Source organism: Protomyctophum parallelum (genome assembly GCF_964188405.1).
Source record: "Protomyctophum parallelum genome assembly, chromosome: 15".
Lineage (NCBI taxonomy): Eukaryota > Metazoa > Chordata > Actinopteri > Myctophiformes > Myctophidae > Protomyctophum > Protomyctophum parallelum.
Window position 1 is genome coordinate 30,642,486 of NC_139710.1, and position 19,264 is coordinate 30,661,749.

A 19,264-nucleotide genomic window follows, 5' to 3' on the forward strand; every position below is an offset into this window, starting at 1 on the left:
TTACAACAGGTTGTGAGATTGTAAATCAGTTATTTACAACACGTTGTGAGATTGTAAATCAGTTATTTACAACAGGTTGTAAAATTGTAAATCAGTTATTTACAACATGTTGTGAGATTGTAAATCAGTTATTTTCTCATAGCCAAATACATAATGAATAAAGTAATGCTATACCGTATGTCACAAAGTGGGTGTGTGATCATTATTATTATTATTATTGACAGCAGACTGCTGGGCGAGCGCTGGCGCTTTGGCATGGAGGGGTCAGATCAACATATGGAATTAATTCTGTACTGGCCAAAAGGAAGGTTCCTTCCTTTTCCCTCAATAAAAGCTCTCGTATAGCCTGTAGCTTTTATTGAGAAAAAAGGAAGGAACCTTCCTTTTCCCTCAATAAAGTTAACGCCTGTTGTTCCTGCCTGTCGACTACAAAACAATACTACAACATGACGTAACGATATCATCCGCTAGTCCCGACCGGATATACCGAAATGAAATGGTGCCCAGGCTACCAATACAGTATGTGACTCTGAGCGCTGCAGCAGTGGGTGGAGAGTGGGTTGGGCCTGGTTATGTAAGCACTGTTCTGTCCAGTGTTGATGTGGCAGAGTTTAGTCAGGATTGGAAGCAGAGCAGAGGACTGAGTCAAGACCACAACATGTCAGCGAGTAAAGTCACATCCCAGACGGTAAAAACGGGCCTCAAACGTGGACCATCAGAGTGGACCGAAGGAGGAGACGAACTATCTGCCTAAAAGAAAAACTGAAATGTAATTTAGATTACATTTCAATGTTACCATGTTCAATGCAAAAAGAAAGAAACTGTTATTGGTAAATGGTAAATGGTGCATTTATATAGCGCCTTTATCCAAGGCGCTTTACAGAGATTGTGCATTACATTCACCCATTCACACACACATTCATACACAGATGGCAGCGGAAACCATGCAAGGCACCAACTAGCACATCGGGAGCAATTAGGGGTTCAGTGTCTTGCTCAAGGACACTTCGAGGAGCCCGGGTTCGAACTGGCAACCTTACGGTTACCATCCAGGCACTCTACCCCTGAGCCACTGCCGCCCCACAGTTATTGTGTTAATTATTATTGATGTGTTGATGTGTCAACGAATCGTCAAGTAAAATGACGGTGACAACGCCAAGCCTATAATATGCATCCAATAGAAAAGAAACAGCCGATGTGCGAGCTTGTAGATCGGCTAAGATAACATACAGTTTATTTGGCTTCCGAAGTTAGTGAGTGGATGATTAAGTTGTGAATAGATTTAATTGAATTATTGATTAAGTTATCAATAGTTTGAATTGCATCAGGCCTATATTAAGTTAGCAATAGTTTGAATTGCATTAGGCCTATATTAAGTTATCAATAGTTTGAATTGCATTAGGCCTATATTAAGTTATCAATAGTTTGAATTGCATTAGGCCTATTGTTGTATATTTTCTTGCTACTTAAAGAGAGAAGAGAACGGACGACAAACAGGCAGATGAAAGTTTTCCAAGTCCATTTTATTGCAGAGTGTAGAGTACAAAAACAGCATCGCACAGCCATGAGGCTCCAACAGGCAGCCTGGCGGCTCCTGGGACTAACACACACTAGATACATTTTCAGTAGGTCTTTATACAAATCAAGACAAAGAGATCAAAGGGACATGGCAAAAGGTGGTTCTCAAACCCCCACTGTCCCAAATTGTTCCCTTAAATGGTGGTCACCAGGAAGAACAGTACTTGCTATCAACAGGTCAGATCTTTAGGGTCCCTGTAAATTTCTCCTGCAGCTGTCCCAACTATTTAGCATACAGGGCCCCTGTTCCTGCATGTTTGTTCTCTCACTCATGAGAGAAACCAAGATCCACTTTAGTCTAAACATGGTTATTTATTGTAAATTGTAGTTCCATATACATCACTATATTAAGTTATCAATAGTTTGAATTGCATTAGGCCTATATTAAGTTATCAATAGTTTGAATTGCATCAGGCCTATATTAAGTTATCAATAGTTTTAATTGCATTAGGCCTATATTAAGTTATCAATAGTTTTGTACCCAATGAATGACAGGTGATGTGATGTCTCAGCTGATTATATGTACACACGTCTATGTTCAGCTGTTGCATAATATTATGTTTTATTTTGCTGTTTTTTCAACTGTGAATTTGCCCTGAAGGTTTTCTGCCAGAAAGGGGGTGTGGCTCCCTTGCTTTAGATTTACCCAAGATCACAGGTTCAAATCCCAACGTGGACGAGTGTATGTTCCGATAAATGTTATTGCAAATCAGTGAGCGATTACTATAGAAGCCTGCCTAGCTCGTCTGTCTGTCTGTGTGTGTCAACACCACCCACCATGGGCACAGCTGTATCACACATAAAAAACACATGCACGCACGCACACACACTCTCGTTCTCGTTGTTGTCATCTATATGTTTTTATGCTTGTTGTTGCACAGCTGATAATAGTCAAAATCATGCTTAGATTTAATTATTTTATTATTTTCCTTTTATTTCTTCTTGCTATTTTTTTTAAACTATTTTATTTTAATTATTTTTCATTGTGAAATGCAAGGAATTGTTCTGTTTATTGGCATATTCTAAATAAACATGTCAAACAAACAATGCATCTGTTAGACCTTTGTACAGGGTAGGGTTGGGGTTTCTCTCTTTGTACTAGGAAGGGTTGGTGTTTCTCTCTGTGTACTAGGAAGGGTTGGTGTTTCTCTTTGTACTAGGAAGGGTTGGTGTTTATCTCTTTGTACTAGGAAGGTTTGGTGTTTCTCTCTTTGTACTAGGAAGGGTTGGTGTTTCTCTCTTTGTACTAGGAAGGTTTGGTGTTTCTCTCTTTGTACTAGGAAGGGTTGGTGTTTCTCTCTGTGTACTAGGAAGGGTTGGTGTTTCTCTCTTTGTACTAGGAAGGGTTGGTGTTTCTCTCTTTGTACTAGGAAGGTTTGGTGTTTCTCTCTTTGTACTAGGAAGGGTTGGTGTTTCTCTCTGTGTACTAGGAAGGATTGGTGTTTCTCTCTTTGTACTAGGAAGGGTTGGTGTTTCTCTCTTTGTACTAGGAAGGATTGGTGTTTCTCTCTTTGTACTAGGAAGGGTTGGTGTTTCTCTCTGTGTACTAGGAAGGGTTGGGGTTTCTCTCTGTGTACTAGGAAGGGTTGGTGTTTCTCTCTTTGTACTAGGAAGGGTTGGTGTTTCTCTCTTTGTACTATAAGGGTTGGTGTTTCTCTCTTTGTACTATAAGGGTTGGTGTTTCCCTCTTTGTACTATAAGGGTTGGTGTTTCTCTCTGTGTACTATAAGGGTTGGTGTTTCTCTCTTTGTACTAGGAAGGGTTGGTGTTTCTCTCTTTGTACTAGGAAGGGTTGGTGTTTCTCTCTGTGTACTATAAGGGTTGGTGTTTCTCTCTTTGTACTAGGAAGGGTTGGTGTTTCTCTCTGTGTACTAGGAAGGGTTGGTGTTTCTCTCTTTGTACTATAAGGGTTGGTGTTTCTCTCTTTGTACTATAAGGGTTGGTGTTTCTCTCTTTGTACTATAAGGGTTGGTGTTTCTCTCTTTGTACTAGGAAGGGTTGGTGTTTCTCTCTGTGTACTAGGAAGGGTTGGGGTTTCTCTCTGTGTACTATAAGGGTTGGTGTTTCTCTCTTTGTACTAGGAAGGGTTGGGGTTTCTCTCTGTGTACTAGGAAGGGTTGGGGTTTCTCTCTGTGTACTAGGAAGGGTTGGGGTTTCTCTCTGTGTACTAGGAAGGGTTGGTGTTTCTCTCTTTGTACTAGGAAGGGTTGGTGTTTCTCTCTTTGTACTATAAGGGTTGGTGTTTCTCTCTTTGTACTATAAGGGTTGGTGTTTCTCTCTTTGTACTATAAGGGTTGGTGTTTCTCTCTGTGTACTAGGAAGGATTGGTGTTTCTCTCTTTGTACTAGGAAGGATTGGTGTTTCTCTCTTTGTACTATAAGGGTTGGTGTTTCTCTCTTTGTACTAGGAAGGTTTGGTGTTTCTCTCTTTGTACTAGGAAGGGTTGGTGTTTCTCTCTGTGTACTAGGAAGGATTGGTGTTTCTCTCTTTGTACTAGGAAGGGTTGGTGTTTCTCTCTTTGTACTAGGAAGGGTTGGTGTTTCTCTCTGTGTACTAGGAAGGGTTGGGGTTTCTCTCTGTGTACTAGGAAGGGTTGGGGTTTCTCTCTGTGTACTAGGAAGGGTTGGTGTTTCTCTCTTTGTACTAGGAAGGGTTGGTGTTTCTCTCTTTGTACTATAAGGGTTGGTGTTTCTCTCTTTGTACTATAAGGGTTGGTGTTTCTCTCTTTGTACTATAAGGGTTGGTGTTTCTCTCTTTGTACTATAAGGGTTGGTGTTTCTCTCTTTGTACTATAAGGGTTGGTGTTTCTCTCTTTGTACTATAAGGGTTGGTGTTTCTCTCTTTGTACTATAAGGGTTGGTGTTTCTCTCTTTGTACTAGGAAGGGTTGGTGTTTCTCTCTGTGTACTAGGAAGGGTTGGGGTTTCTCTCTGTGTACTATAAGGGTTGGTGTTTCTCTCTTTGTACTAGGAAGGGTTGGGGTTTCTCTCTGTGTACTAGGAAGGGTTGGGGTTTCTCTCTGTGTACTAGGAAGGGTTGGGGTTTCTCTCTGTGTACTAGGAAGGGTTGGTGTTTCTCTCTTTGTACTAGGAAGGGTTGGTGTTTCTCTCTTTGTACTATAAGGGTTGGTGTTTCTCTCTTTGTACTATAAGGGTTGGTGTTTCTCTCTTTGTACTAGGAAGGGTTGGTGTTTCTCTCTTTGTACTATAAGGGTTGGTGTTTCTCTCTTTGTACTAGGAAGGGTTGGTGTTTCTCTCTGTGTACTAGGAAGGGTTGGGGTTTCTCTCTGTGTACTATAAGGGTTGGTGTTTCTCTCTTTGTACTAGGAAGGGTTGGGGTTTCTCTCTGTGTACTAGGAAGGGTTGGTGTTTCTCTCTTTGTACTATAAGGGTTGGTGTTTCTCTCTTTGTACTATAAGGGTTGGTGTTTCTCTCTTTGTACTATAAGGGTTGGTGTTTCTCTCTTTGTACTATAAGGGTTGGTGTTTCTCTCTTTGTACTATAAGGGTTGGTGTTTCTCTCTGTGTACTAGGAAGGGTTGGTGTTTCTCTCTGTGTACTAGGAAGGGTTGGTGTTTCTCTCTTTGTACTATAAGGGTTGGTGTTTCTCTCTTTGTACTATAAGGGTTGGTGTTTCTCTCTGTGTACTAGGAAGGGTTGGTGTTTCTCTCTTTGTACTAGGAAGGGTTGGTGTTTCTCTCTTTGTACTATAAGGGTTGGTGTTTCTCTCTTTGTACTAGGAAGGGTTGGTGTTTCTCTCTTTGTACTAGGAAGGGTTGGTGTTTCTCTCTTTGTACTATAAGGGTTGGTGTTTCTCTCTTTGTACTAGGAAGGGTTGGTGTTTATCTCTTTGTACTAGGAAGGATTGGTGTTTCTCTCTTTGTACTAGGAAGGATTGGTGTTTCTCTCTTTGTACTATAAGGGTTGGTGTTTCTCTCTTTGTACTAGGAAGGTTTGGTGTTTCTCTCTTTGTACTAGGAAGGGTTGGTGTTTCTCTCTGTGTACTAGGAAGGATTGGTGTTTCTCTCTTTGTACTAGGAAGGGTTGGTGTTTCTCTCTTTGTACTAGGAAGGATTGGTGTTTCTCTCTTTGTACTAGGAAGGGTTGGTGTTTCTCTCTGTGTACTAGGAAGGGTTGGGGTTTCTCTCTGTGTACTAGGAAGGGTTGGTGTTTCTCTCTTTGTACTAGGAAGGGTTGGTGTTTCTCTCTTTGTACTATAAGGGTTGGTGTTTCTCTCTTTGTACTATAAGGGTTGGTGTTTCTCTCTTTGTACTATAAGGGTTGGTGTTTCTCTCTTTGTACTATAAGGGTTGGTGTTTCTCTCTTTGTACTATAAGGGTTGGTGTTTCTCTCTTTGTACTAGGAAGGTTTGGTGTTTCTCTCTTTGTACTAGGAAGGGTTGGTGTTTCTCTCTGTGTACTAGGAAGGGTTGGGGTTTCTCTCTGTGTACTAGGAAGGGTTGGTGTTTCTCTCTTTGTACTAGGAAGGGTTGGTGTTTCTCTCTTTGTACTATAAGGGTTGGTGTTTCTCTCTTTGTACTATAAGGGTTGGTGTTTCTCTCTTTGTACTATAAGGGTTGGTGTTTCTCTCTTTGTACTATAAGGGTTGGTGTTTCTCTCTTTGTACTATAAGGGTTGGTGTTTCTCTCTTTGTACTATAAGGGTTGGTGTTTCTCTCTTTGTACTATAAGGGTTGGTGTTTCTCTCTTTGTACTATAAGGGTTGGTGTTTCTCTCTTTGTACTAGGAAGGGTTGGTGTTTCTCTCTTTGTACTAGGAAGGTTTGGTGTTTCTCTCTTTGTACTAGGAAGGGTTGGTGTTTCTCTCTGTGTACTAGGAAGGGTTGGTGTTTCTCTCTGTGTACTAGGAAGGGTTGGGGTTTCTCTCTGTGTACTAGGAAGGGTTGGTGTTTCTCTCTTTGTACTATAAGGGTTGGTGTTTCTCTCTTTGTACTATAAGGGTTGGTGTTTCTCTCTTTGTACTATAAGGTTTGGTGTTTCTCTCTTTGTACTATAAGGGTTGGTGTTTCTCTCTTTGTACTACAAGGGTTGGTGTTTCTCTCTTTGTACTATAAGGGTTGGTGTTTCTCTCTTTGTACTATAAGGGTTGGTGTTTCTCTCTTTGTACTATAAGGGTTGGTGTTTCTCTCTTTGTACTAGGAAGGGTTGGTGTTTCTCTCTGTGTACTATAAGGGTTGGTGTTTCTCTCTTTGTACTAGGAAGGGTTGGGGTTTCTCTCTGTGTACTAGGAAGGGTTGGTGTTTCTCTCTGTGTACTAGGAAGGGTTGGTGTTTCTCTCTTTGTACTAGGAAGGGTTGGTGTTTCTCTCTTTGTACTATAAGGGTTGGTGTTTCTCTCTTTGTACTATAAGGGTTGGTGTTTCTCTCTTTGTACTATAAGGGTTGGTGTTTCTCTCTGTGTACTAGGAAGGGTTGGTGTTTCTCTCTTTGTACTAGGAAGGGTTGGGGTTTCTCTCTGTGTACTAGGAAGGGTTGGTGTTTCTCTCTTTGTACTAGGAAGGGTTGGTGTTTCTCTCTTTGTACTATAAGGGTTGGTGTTTCTCTCTTTGTACTAGGAAGGGTTGGTGTTTCTCTCTTTGTACTATAAGGGTTGGTGTTTCTCTCTTTGTACTAGGAAGGGTTGGTGTTTCTCTCTTTGTACTAGGAAGGGTTGGGGTTTCTCTTTGTACTATAAGGGTTGGGGTTTCTCTCTGTGTACTAGGAAGGGTTGGTGTTTCTCTCTTTGTACTATAAGGGTTGGTGTTTCTCTCTTTGTACTAGGAAGGGTTGGTGTTTCTCTCTTTGTACTAGGAAGGGTTGGTGTTTCTCTCTTTGTACTAGGAAGGGTTGGGGGTTTTCTCTCTGTCTTTAGCTAGGAAATTAAATACATGCTGAATGTTGTACCTGTATGTAAATTAAATGTCAAAAGTAAATCAAAGATAATAATAAAGAATAAATAATAATAAAGTTGGGTTTGGTGTTCTAGGGTTAAGGAGATGTACCGTTATGGAATTCTTCAGGCAGACATAGAGACGAAGACTATAATTATGTTTATGAATTATTAATATTATTATTATTAACATAGAGACGAAGAATATAATTATGTCTGTCTGAACAAACAAGTGCATGCATGAAAGTCTGTCATAGCCATTCCAAGCGTTGTCGGTACCGAGGGTTATTCGGCTGTTAGCTCCGCCTCCCCGCCGTCTCCCTTCATTCAAGCAACCCTTATCGGTTCCTAGAACTCGCGCCTAGCCACAGCCAGAACAAACAGTTGACTTATCCCCAGGGACCAGTATGTGTGCTCAACCAACACCAGAGAATCCATACAGGAGAGAAGCCCTACACCTGTGACCAGTGTGGGTCTAGCTTCAGCCAGAGCAGTCATCTCAAAGTTCACCAGATAATTCATACAGGAGAAAAGCCCTACGCCTGTGACCAGTGTGGGAGTAGGTTCAGTCGGAGCAGTAAACTCAAACGTCACCAGATAACTCATACAGGAGAGAAGCCCTACGCCTGTGACCAGTGTGGGACTAGGTTCAGGCAGAGCAGTGAACTCAAACAACACCAGATAATTCATACTGGAGAGAAGCCCTACGCCTGTGACCAGTGTGGGACTAGATTCAGCCACAGCAGTGTTCTCAAATTTCACCAGAGAATTCATACTGGAGAGAAGCCCTACGCCTGTGACCAGTGTGGGACTAGATTCAGCCACAGCAGTGTTCTCAAATTTCACCAGAGAATTCATACTGGATAGAAGCCCTACGCCTGTGACCAGTGTGGGACTAGCTTCAGCCACAGCAGTCATCTCAAAAGTCACCAGAGAATTCATACTGGAGAGAAGCCCTATGCCTGTGACCAGTGTGGGACTAGGTTCAGACAGGAAAGTAATCTCAAAAGTCACCAGAGAATCCATACAGGAGAGAAGCCCTACCCCTGTGACCAGTGTGGGAAAGGGTTCAAAGACGGCAGTACTCTCAAACGTCATAAGAAAAGTCATAGAGGAGAGAAGCCCTACCACTGTGAGCAGTGTGGGAAAGGGTTCAGCAGTAACCGTAATCTCAAACGTCATGAGATAAGTCATAGAGAGAAGACCAGCTACCACTGACCTCAAACAACATCCCATCCTCTGTAAAGTATCTCCTCAAACAACATCCCATCATCTGTGAAGTCTCACCTCAAACAGCATCCCATCGTCTGTAAAGTTTCACCTCAAACAACATCCCATCGTCTGTAAAGTCTCATCTCAAACAACATCCCATCCTCTGTAAAGTCTCACCTCAAACAACATCCCATCCTCTGTAAAGTCTCACCTCAAACAACATCCCATCCTCTGACGGCCCTGCCCCCTCTGCCTCACTGTAGGCCAGAAGGCAGCCTCTGTGATGGCAGAGTGGAGCAGGCCGTCAGCCCAATTGTGCTCATTGTGAGGTGGGTGTGGCTTAGGGGAGTATATATAGGGAGCTCTCCTGACTGCAGCTCAAAACTCTCTCTGTTCTCCCTGCAATCAGGACCTGCTAATGGTTGCCACCTGGCCCAAGGGCCTAACCAATCAGGACCTGCTAAGGGTTGCCACCTGGCCCAAGGGCCTAACCAATCAGGACCTAAGGGTTGCCACCTGGCCCAAGGGCCTAACCACCCTTTTGTTTAAGTTATGTTTTGCACCATTTAATACAACACGCACACAGCACTCTCCACACATCCATACATTACAGACATTACTGATAACTGATAACCTCACATGTGCCATTCTTTATTTACTTTATTATAATAAATATCATTGCATGACTGAGGAACTGTATTAAATATGGCCTATTTCAGCCATGGTATATCATTTATATTGGGGTTTTTGGTTAATAAAGCCTAAAATAACTGAAATGTGATTGTTACAATGTTCGATGCAACAACAAAAAAACAGTTAATGTGTTAATGACAATTATTTATGACAACGAATCGTCAAGTAAAATGATGGTGACAACGCCACTTAAAGACTATAATATGCATCCAATACAAAGAAAACGTTATATACGCTAGTGGGAGGTTAAGGTATTTCAGGTTAAGGTATAGTTTCTTTATGAGTTTAATGTTGGGTTTAGATTTGTGAGGTTAAGGTTAGGTTTATATTTGTGAGGTTAAAGGGACACTTCACCCTTTTGCTAAAAAATATATGGTAATGACATTTAGGAGCTTTAGAACACTTTCCTGGGGGTCTTTATGTGGTAATATGTGGTTTTAGATATTTTAGATTGTAGCAGTGAGCCCAGTGTCTCTGTTGTCATAAGGACACTGGGCTCACTTACTTCCTGGACTACATGTCTCAGTAAGACAGACCTGCCCTATCCACAAGGAGGAGCAGTGCACCAAAGTATTATGGGAATTGTAGTTGCAAAAAGGGTGAAGTGTCCCTTTAAGGTTAGGTTTAGATTTGTTAGGTTACGGTTAGGTTTAGATTTGTGAGGTTAAGGCTATAGGTTTAGGGTGACCAGAAGTCCCCCTTTGTCCCTCATTTCCCATACTATTCAGGCGTCCTGTCCCACATTGTGAGTGACTGGCAGGCATCAGTGTTCAAATCCCCTAATAACAGTTCGTCCCCTAATAGTTTCTGTTCTCTCATTGTCTCTTTTCCCGAAAGATGTGTTTCTAAGCCTGTTAAAATAACAGGAGAAATGAGAGAGAGAGAGAGAGAGAGAGAGGAGGGGGGGGGGGGGGCACACTCAGTTCACACGGGTGTGATTTATATCACTATTAATTAGCCTACGACAACTCTTAATGTACTCATAAATCAAACCACTTCAGAGTGTCAACGTCTCTCCGTGCATGGCAGTCACGCCCACCGAGCTGTTAAGACTCCACCCTCCCCATTTCTAATCGACCAATCACAGTACAGTAGCAATCCTAGCTCCCAAGACACTCCCCATGTTGGAATATTATTGATTTTGACAGGTTCCCAATTAACCACTGGTACAGTAGAACCACTAGTTGTACTTGAGCCCCCTCTGGTGGTATGCAGAGGAGTCGCCCAAAAAAGGAGAAAAAATACTAAATTGTAATGAAACGGTATAGGCTACTCCTTCAGCAATAGGTTGAAATATAGGCTCTCCAGCCATGCTGAAATGAGCATGACAGCAAACCTATAGTCGTTAGTATAGAAGATTTGAGGACAGATTAATCACATTAGAAATATCATCAGATGCCGGGATCACACACAAAACTACAGCATCACAAGTAGTAGCAGATCTACAAGCTCAAAGCGATGTACTGCATGTATTTTGAGCTTTCTAGATCCGCTATACTTTTGGTAGTTTTGAATTTGAATCTTGAAAAGTAAACATTTTGGACACACGATGTTTAATCCGCCTCATGAAGCGATGTATGAAGGAAAACATCTCAGGGTCGGTTGTTGAAACTGTTGTGTATTAACAGTCACGCGCGTGTAAAGGGGTAAATTGAATGGGGCTATGGGGTGTTGTGCTAATCCGCTTATTTCCATCAAAATAAGTAGTAAAGGGTGCCGCTTGGGATATTATTTACATTATGAAGAGAGGATATATACAAAATAATAATAATTTTGAGCGATGGAAATGAGCGAATTAGCACAACACCCCATAGCCCAATTCAATTCAACGCAATTAATTTAGGGCTTATGGTAGGGGAAATAGCCAATAAGGAGCTTTTGCAAAAAATAACACCTGGACCTCTTTGGTGGGGACGTAACAACTACAAAGAAAGGTAAGAAAGCCTTTTAGTATGGAATTCTCCTTTAAAGGACAACTTTAGTTTTTTTCCCAGGTTCATGTTTTCGGTTGTTATTAGAGAAAGTAAAAGATGAGTGTTATTTATTTTTTTCATTGGCTGCTTTCTTTCGTTTTAGGGATTTTAGCTATTTTTGACAGGGGGGGGGGGGGGGGGGAGGCGGGGGCATTCGAGCATGGGGCTAAATATGTAAAAAGGATTTACAAAATGTCATAGCGATTTCTTTTTATTCTTACATCTGGCCACAGAAGATCACAGGATCTACTAAATGTGAAGGAGGCCTATACTGGGGGGAAGCCACACTGTGTGTCATAGGCTCAATATGTCAGTTTGACACATTCAGTTGATCCCGTGATCCTTTGTGGACAGATGTAATTGCTTGGGGTCTAGTAGGACTATAGTAAATAATAAAAAAATATTTCCGACCCCCCCGTCAAAAACAGCTAAAATCCCAGAAACGAAAGAAAGCAGCAAATGAAAAAATAAATAGAAATCACACCCGTGTGAACTAAGTGGTGCAACTCCCCTCTCTCTCTCATTAGCAGGCAACAGTGCAGCACTGTCTCTCTCTCTCTCTGTTTCTGGCACAACAGCGCCCCTACTGGTACTCAGTCACACTGGTGCTCATTAACATCAAATAGGTGAACCAACACGGACATTGCTGTTCCTTGGAGTGGTTGACTCATATTTTACTTTCTCTAATAACAACCTAAAACATGAACCTTGGTTGAAAAAAACTAAAGTTGTCCTTTCGTTAGACTTTTACATCAGAGCCCCTTTTATATATTTCTACTAAGTAATCAACACAATAACATAACAATATAAAAACCAGGAGCTATATAATAAGTGGTTTTGACAGAATCATATACTTTTAGGAGACCACATAAATATACAGCCCAAATGTACACATAAGTTATTATAAAATGTTTTATAAAGTTCAATTAAGACAAAACAAAACACATGTCACCGGTTTATTTTTGTTTGAGTTCTGAGAACGTAATGGAAAGAGTGTACGGTCGACGATAAATATACTGCGTTGTATTTTACGTACAACATATAAAATGAAAAACTCGAGTAACAAATCAGGACATATTATGTAAGGACATTCTGTAAATGATCTTATTTGTCAGTTTTAGTTTTTTTTAAGTCAACATCCAGTGTTGAATAACCGATACACTCTCCTACGCTACGCAACATTCTCTTCACTACCACCGACCGCACGTTAAACAAAGCTCTGAGCACACTTAGACCGCTTTCGTCTAAGTGTGAATCTCTTCAACCCGTCCTCCTACTCCTCCTAGCTTGTAGATAGTCTATTTTCGCCATATATATACACAGCAGAGAAGGGCATAAGTGGTTAACTGGACGATACCGACATATATATATATATATATATATATATATATATAAGAAAGCTAGATGGCGCTAGACCCGCGCTCTGGCCAATGGAGAGCGACGTTGCTAGTGGTGGCTACAGGGCAGCATAACATTGTGTCTATGGGGCATGTACTTTTTAAATAACCATAACATTGTGTCTATGGGGCATGTACTTTTTAAATAACCATAACATTGTGTCTATGGGGCATGTACTTTTTAAATAACCATAACATTGTGTCTATGGGGCATGTACTTTTTAAATAACTATAACATTGTTTCTATGGGGCATGTACTTTTTAAATAACCATAACATTGTGTCTAATGGGGCATGTACTTTTTAAATAACCACAACTTGCTCAATTTTCAACCGATTTTCAAACGGTTTGGTTTGTTATAAACGTCAGAGACGTTCATATATAAAAAGAAATAAACTGATAGCCTAAGCGTCCCGAATCATAGCCAAGTTGACAACGTTTGTAATAAACGAACCGGTTTGTGAATCCGTCTAGATTTGAGGGAGTTATGACTGTTTTTGTTTGAGCGGTCATTGAACATATACTGTACTGTAGCCCCTCAGCAAGATGGCCGCCTTGAGACTCCGCCTTGAGCCATCTAGCCTTTATATATGGATCTATGGATACCGAGGCAAACAGGCTCAACATGGCTGCCTGGTGAGGCAGTATAAGGGCCTTCAACATGGCTGCCTGGTGAGGCAGTATAAGGGCCTTCAACATGGCTGCCTGGTGAGGCAGTATAAGGGCCTTCGCCCTTCAACATGGCTGCCTGGTGAGGCAGTATAAGGGCCTTCACCCTTCAACATGGCTGCCTGGTGAGGCAGTATAAGGGCCTTCGTACGTAGAAACCCCCGGCCCGGAACGAATACGTATTGTTCCCAAAAATAAAATAAATGCTTTCGCTCGAACAGTAAAGCTTTGTAAAAATTTATGTTGGGTTTTTTATCGGTATCACGCGATAAGTGTCACCCGACATCCTTGAAGTGATCTTCAGGCTAGCCGCATCGAGCCAATGTAGAGCCCCGTGAGGCCTAGCTCTGGTCCATAGCTCTAAATGCAACGCATTAGAGCTATGGACCAGAGCTATGTGAGGCCGTGCTTTTACACAGAACACCATACTGAACGCCACGTAGCTTCTGAAGGCTTACGTGTTGTTTTAGCTTTGAAGAGCTAGGCGACGTGTTGCTAGCTTAACGAACTACTGAACGTGTTGACGGCGGGCCCGTTGTAGCTTGGAGATCAGCTGTGTGGGCACGTCGACGTCATTGCACGGTGGAATATAAATTAGGTCTTTAAAGATATTATAAACACATCCTTCTGGAATCTAACAGAGTCTTTTACGGTGAACATAGAACAAAAACGTCTTGTTTGGTTGCATAGAAAACGTCTACAAAAAAGGTGGCAACGTAACTGCTGTAGCAACGTAACGAACTCCTAACTGCTGTAGCAACGTAACGAACTCCTAACTGCTGTAGCAATGACACATGGCCGGTCTTGGTCCGCGACCGGAGGGGTTGGAGACAAATGATACACCTTCCATAAAGACCATTTTTGATTAATTCATTGGGGAACAAAAAATATATATATATATATTGTACCATCGTCGCCCCAAACCTCTTTGAACTGAAGATAGATGAACGATAGAACCTTCTACAGGGAAAGAAGGACCCCGTTGTAGGGATGCATCGATGTATCATAACCATATTTGACTTCATGGGTCAATATCAGTATCTGTAGAATAACACCGACATTAACCGATGGCCAGTAGCCGATATTTATATATGTTGTTGATAAGCAAACATTTTGCGTTGGCTATGTTTGTTATCTGTGGCCTATACCAAGTCTGTAGATTCTGAACATTGTATTTCTTGTATTAAAGATGTACTTGTTTCCCTTATGGCACAGATTTTAACCCATTTTGGGGCGGGAACCCCTTTTGGTTTTAGCATCATGTCATGCTTTAGCTATTGAAAAATAGCAGATCTACAAGCTCAAGCTACGAGCTTGTAGGTCTGCTATTTTTGAAAAATCGAAGAACGACTGACATTTTTAGAATCTGATCTCAGGTCAGAATGGGTTAAACATCGGTATTATCGGCCAAGAATTTCCATCTCAGTGCATCCCTACCCGGTTGTCAAACCATGACCCCAAACATACAGTACAGTAGGCTATGTGAAACATTAGGCAAAATGCAGTACTGTACTGCATGTAAAACAGGTAACAAACAGTACAGTATGTGAACCACATGTAAGCAAAGCACAAGCAGGGCTAGAGCTCTCAGAGAGAGAGAAACAAATATATTTTCTTTCAAACACTTTCCAGATTTTTCAAAATAATGGACAAGAAATGTCAGAACTTTCCGGGCTTCCTCTGTTCAGTTCTAAGCCTGCGTTGTTGTAACATTAAGCGTAACTTAACTCCAAAACAGACAATGAATGGTAGTAAAAAAAACAAAAAAAAAACAACGTGCCTTCAAGGCATCAAATACATTAACATCTTAAAAAAGAAAAAAAGAGTAATTCACCCGCAAAGAAAAATAAGCTTTTCTTCCATCAACTGATCAACTGAAGAAAAAATAACAGCTAAACTATATCCAATAAATCATACATATAAACTCCAGAACACCTCTCACTGAGTGTTGGACATATTTTCTGAATAAGCTTTATTTATTTGGATTCTTCATTCACGGAAAGCAAGACGTAAACAAAAACAAACATGGAATTAGGAAACGATAGGAGAAAATAAAAGCTAGTTGTGGGTGAAATACTCATGGAAACACGAAGCAAACACTTGGCATTTATTATCAAATAAAAGCTAAAACGCAAACTCTTGGTAAACGCCTGGCGAGAGATGAGGGTGGCAGTGATGGTCCCTTATTGGCTCAGCCTGTTGGGACCCTTTAAGGCCTGTTCGTATGCTCCACTTTTAGGTGATAAGGTGACCACCGCGTTACCGCTAAGCTCAGTGACGTCATGTTGTAGTTTTAGTGAAAACAGAGCGATGTGTTTGGGGTGAGTCTCTTATCACCGCGGCTCAGTGACGTCATGTTGTAGTTTTTAGTGAAAACAGAGAGATGTGTTTGGGGTGAGTCTCTTACCATCGCGGCTCAGTGATGTCATGTTGTAGTTTTAGTAAAAACAGAGAGGTGTGTTTGGGTGAGTGGTGAGTCTCTTACCACCGCGGCTCAGTGATGTCATGTTGTAGTTTTAGTAAAAACAGAGAGGTGTGTTTGGGTGAGCGGTGAGTCTCTTACCACCGCGGCTCAGTGACGTCATGTTGTAGTTTTCGGTGGTCACCTTTTCACCTAAAACTGGAGTATGAATAGGCCCTTAATTAACTCACTGCACTCACCCGACACTAGTGGTGTTTTGTGTGTGTGTGTGTGTGTGTGTGTGTGTGTTGGGGGGGGGGGGGGGGGTCTCAGGCCTCGAACCGTCGGGGGAAGATGACGGGGGCGACCAGCGTCATCATGTAGACGAACAGACACACCCAGCAGGACACCATCTTGATCCAGAACACCGACCAGCTCCCTTCCAGAAGGTTCTCGATCTTGTGCGTGTCGTAGCTGTAGCACACACAGGAAGAGGAAGGAGGCAGCGACACAACCACCAAACGCGTTAACAACTCATTTTAGCGTAAAAAGAATAATACGATAAATAAATAATCCACCCACACACAGTGCCGCACCGCCACCAGCCTTGATTCCTTCTTCCTTACCTTTCAAGTGCTCACAGAATATTTTGATCCAGTGCGATCGATCGATCCCCCTTCTTGGCGACATTCTTTTTTAATTCTTATTATTGACGGATGGGTCAAAGAGACCCGTCCGTTCAACAGTCCGTTGGGAACAGCATGCAGGCCCGACGTGGAAGAGCATCGACACAGAAACTCAGATAACAGTGTTTGTAAACGTGCAGCGACGTTGGTGGGAGCGAGCGGACGGCAGCGTTTTTTTATAATCACAAGTAAGACGAGCTAATGCGGGAAGCGAACGCAGCTCGTAAATTGCAATAACAACAATGACGTACTTCTTTTAAGATTTTTTTTGTGTGTGTGTTTTGTGTGTGATACAGCTGCGCCCTCTGGTGGCGGGCCAGTGTGACACAGACACACAGACAGACAGTTTAGGCCAGCTTCTATAGTTAGTGGCGCTCACTGCATTCGCAACAAACTGCACAGTTACTTAAATGTACAAAGAAATCACATTTTATCACTAAGAAATCAGACCAGTCTGAAGTGAGTGGTGCAACAGCGCCCCCTGTTGGTACTCTAAACAGAGAGACAGACATATTAGGGACATTGCTGTTCCTTGGAGTGGTTGCACCACTCAAAAATGTTAATAAAATTACAACTACAAGCTTACACACATCATGTAAGCTACTGTGAAGCTGTTCACAAAAAAGGTTATACATAACTTTGCCACTATACTCTAACTCTAACTATACAGGGAAAACACAGCCTGTCTCCAGCCCTGACTCATCGCTAGTCGCTACCATAAAAAACATGTCCTGGCGATCCAGTTGTGGTGACTCTGCCTACGGCGGCGTAAGTCTCCATCAAAAATCCGATCGCAGCAGATTATTGGCCATCAGCCCTGTCACTCAACAGCGTCAAACAAACAACAAACATGGCTGCCCCCACTGTGTGTACTCTGTGTACTGTGTGTACTCACTGGAACCAGTTGGTGACGGTCATCATAACGTAGAGCGATCCCAGGAAGAAGACAAAGTGGAAGTAGGCGTAGGAGTAGATGGTCGACTCTCTCTCATCATACATGACATTCTGACCCGTTCCTTCATCCTTCTCCTCGTCATAGTCCTCTGTAGAGTACAGTAACGTTACAGTACAGTGCAGATAGATCACATGACATGGCCTAAACAAATACGTCATTTATTTGCAAGAGTGTTGCGCACAAACGTGAGTAGCATTACAGTACGGAAAGAAACCCTGCCAAGTCCATTCTTACCCCTCTAACATCGTTAGTTTGATCACTTCAAATACGCTTTCATCTTAAAATCACTAATGACCGAAAATATCCGATCTACAAGCGAACAGTGATTTTACATTATGAATTGGGGGTCCCAGAGATAGAAATGCCATTAAATGGGGGTCCGTAGACTAATGCATGTCAAACTGGGGGTCCTTACATTTGAACGGGTTGAGAATCACTGCTAGAGCCGTGAAACTCTTCTCTTATGGGGGTCCCTGGCATATCTTTTCTAATGGGGGTCCCCGGCAGTGTTGGGCATCGTTACTTTCTAAAGTAACGTCGTTAGGTTACTGGATTACTGCCCATGAAAATAATCCCTTACCGTTACAGATTACCTTCTGAGAAAAGTAACAAGTTAGATTATTTTCCCTTATTTTCCGTTACCAGACAATTAAAACCCATTTTTAATGCTTGCGCAGGTTGTTTACATTGTAGGCTATTAGGCTACTGCCTACCGTCATTGCGCCGCATTATTACGGCCCTAATTAACTCTATGGTTAAAAACGAGAATGATACACACCATGAACTGACCATAGACAATATCCCCTTTACAGCGCTCTCTTTATTAACGAATATAATTCGCCACAATCGCCAGTCTATACACGTAGGACTGGACAGAAAGGCTGTTGCGCTGCGCTCCAACCAGCCAACAGCGCGCACACAGATGCCCTCTCCACGGCACGCACCGCGGCGCATGAACAACACCACCACCACCACCGTGGACCCACGTATGAACTAGATAGTTTATAAGAAATGGCACGGCGGCCATCCTTGCAGGCAGTGACAGACAGTAACGGAATGAGAATCCTGTAACCTGTTATTTTGGGGGGGGGGGGCATTGATGATGAATGTTACTATTAAACTTAAACAATTCATTAAACTAGTACTCACCTAATGACGCAGCCACGGAGGATCTACCATGTATAACGTAATTCCAAAGTGTTTAGCCTACATTGTTTAAGTCAAAGACGCATGCGGTTTTTACTTTGGCTTAAAGCATGTTGTTATTATTATTCCGCATAGAGTATATAGAGCACCGAAGTCTGACGTCACTTTCAGTAGAGGGCGTCAGTCCCCAGGTTCATGTATTTGTTTAGTTGCATTGAAATCACCATAGGAGGAGTTTTAGATTGATTCATATAAGAACTGTGTTTGAAAAATAAACATGTCATCCCGGCCGCTTCACTCACATGGATATGAAGAATCAACTGACTGAGAGAAAACGCTAATGTTACTGCTGCTGAATTAGTTAGATTTTCGCTAGAAGCAGACTGTATCATATATGAGTGACTGACTGTTGCAAACGATACAGAGACACCTCCCTGACAATAACGCCGAGACAGCTTGTTTATTTTTGGACCACAACGCTTATAGTAGACGATATTAAGATCACCCCATGTTATTCTCCATAGAGAAACTACTTCCGTGAACCAGGGGAATCGTCGGGATGAGCGAGTTACGTCAGGACTTCGGTGCTCTATTCCACCACCACCACCGGCACTGTCATAGTAGCTGGCTACAACCGAAACAACTTCCTCTTCCTCTTCAAAATAAAAGCT

The 19,264-nt window shown here is 42.1% G+C and overlaps 1 protein-coding gene across 1 annotated transcript in view; it reads right to left on the reverse strand.

Moving 5' to 3' along the window:
- Window positions 1-15,960: 15,960 nt before the first annotated feature.
- serinc5 (serine incorporator 5) overlaps window positions 15,961-19,264 on the reverse strand; it is a 38,006-nt gene continuing 34,702 nt past the window's right edge. Inside the window, exons 11-12 of the mRNA XM_083785047.1 lie at window positions 17,388-17,535; window positions 15,961-16,280 (exon numbers count right to left, since the gene is read on the reverse strand). Coding sequence (XP_083641173.1) covers window positions 16,136-16,280; window positions 17,388-17,535 — 293 coding nt within the window. The 3' untranslated portion in view covers window positions 15,961-16,135. The remainder of the gene's footprint in view (window positions 16,281-17,387; window positions 17,536-19,264) is intronic.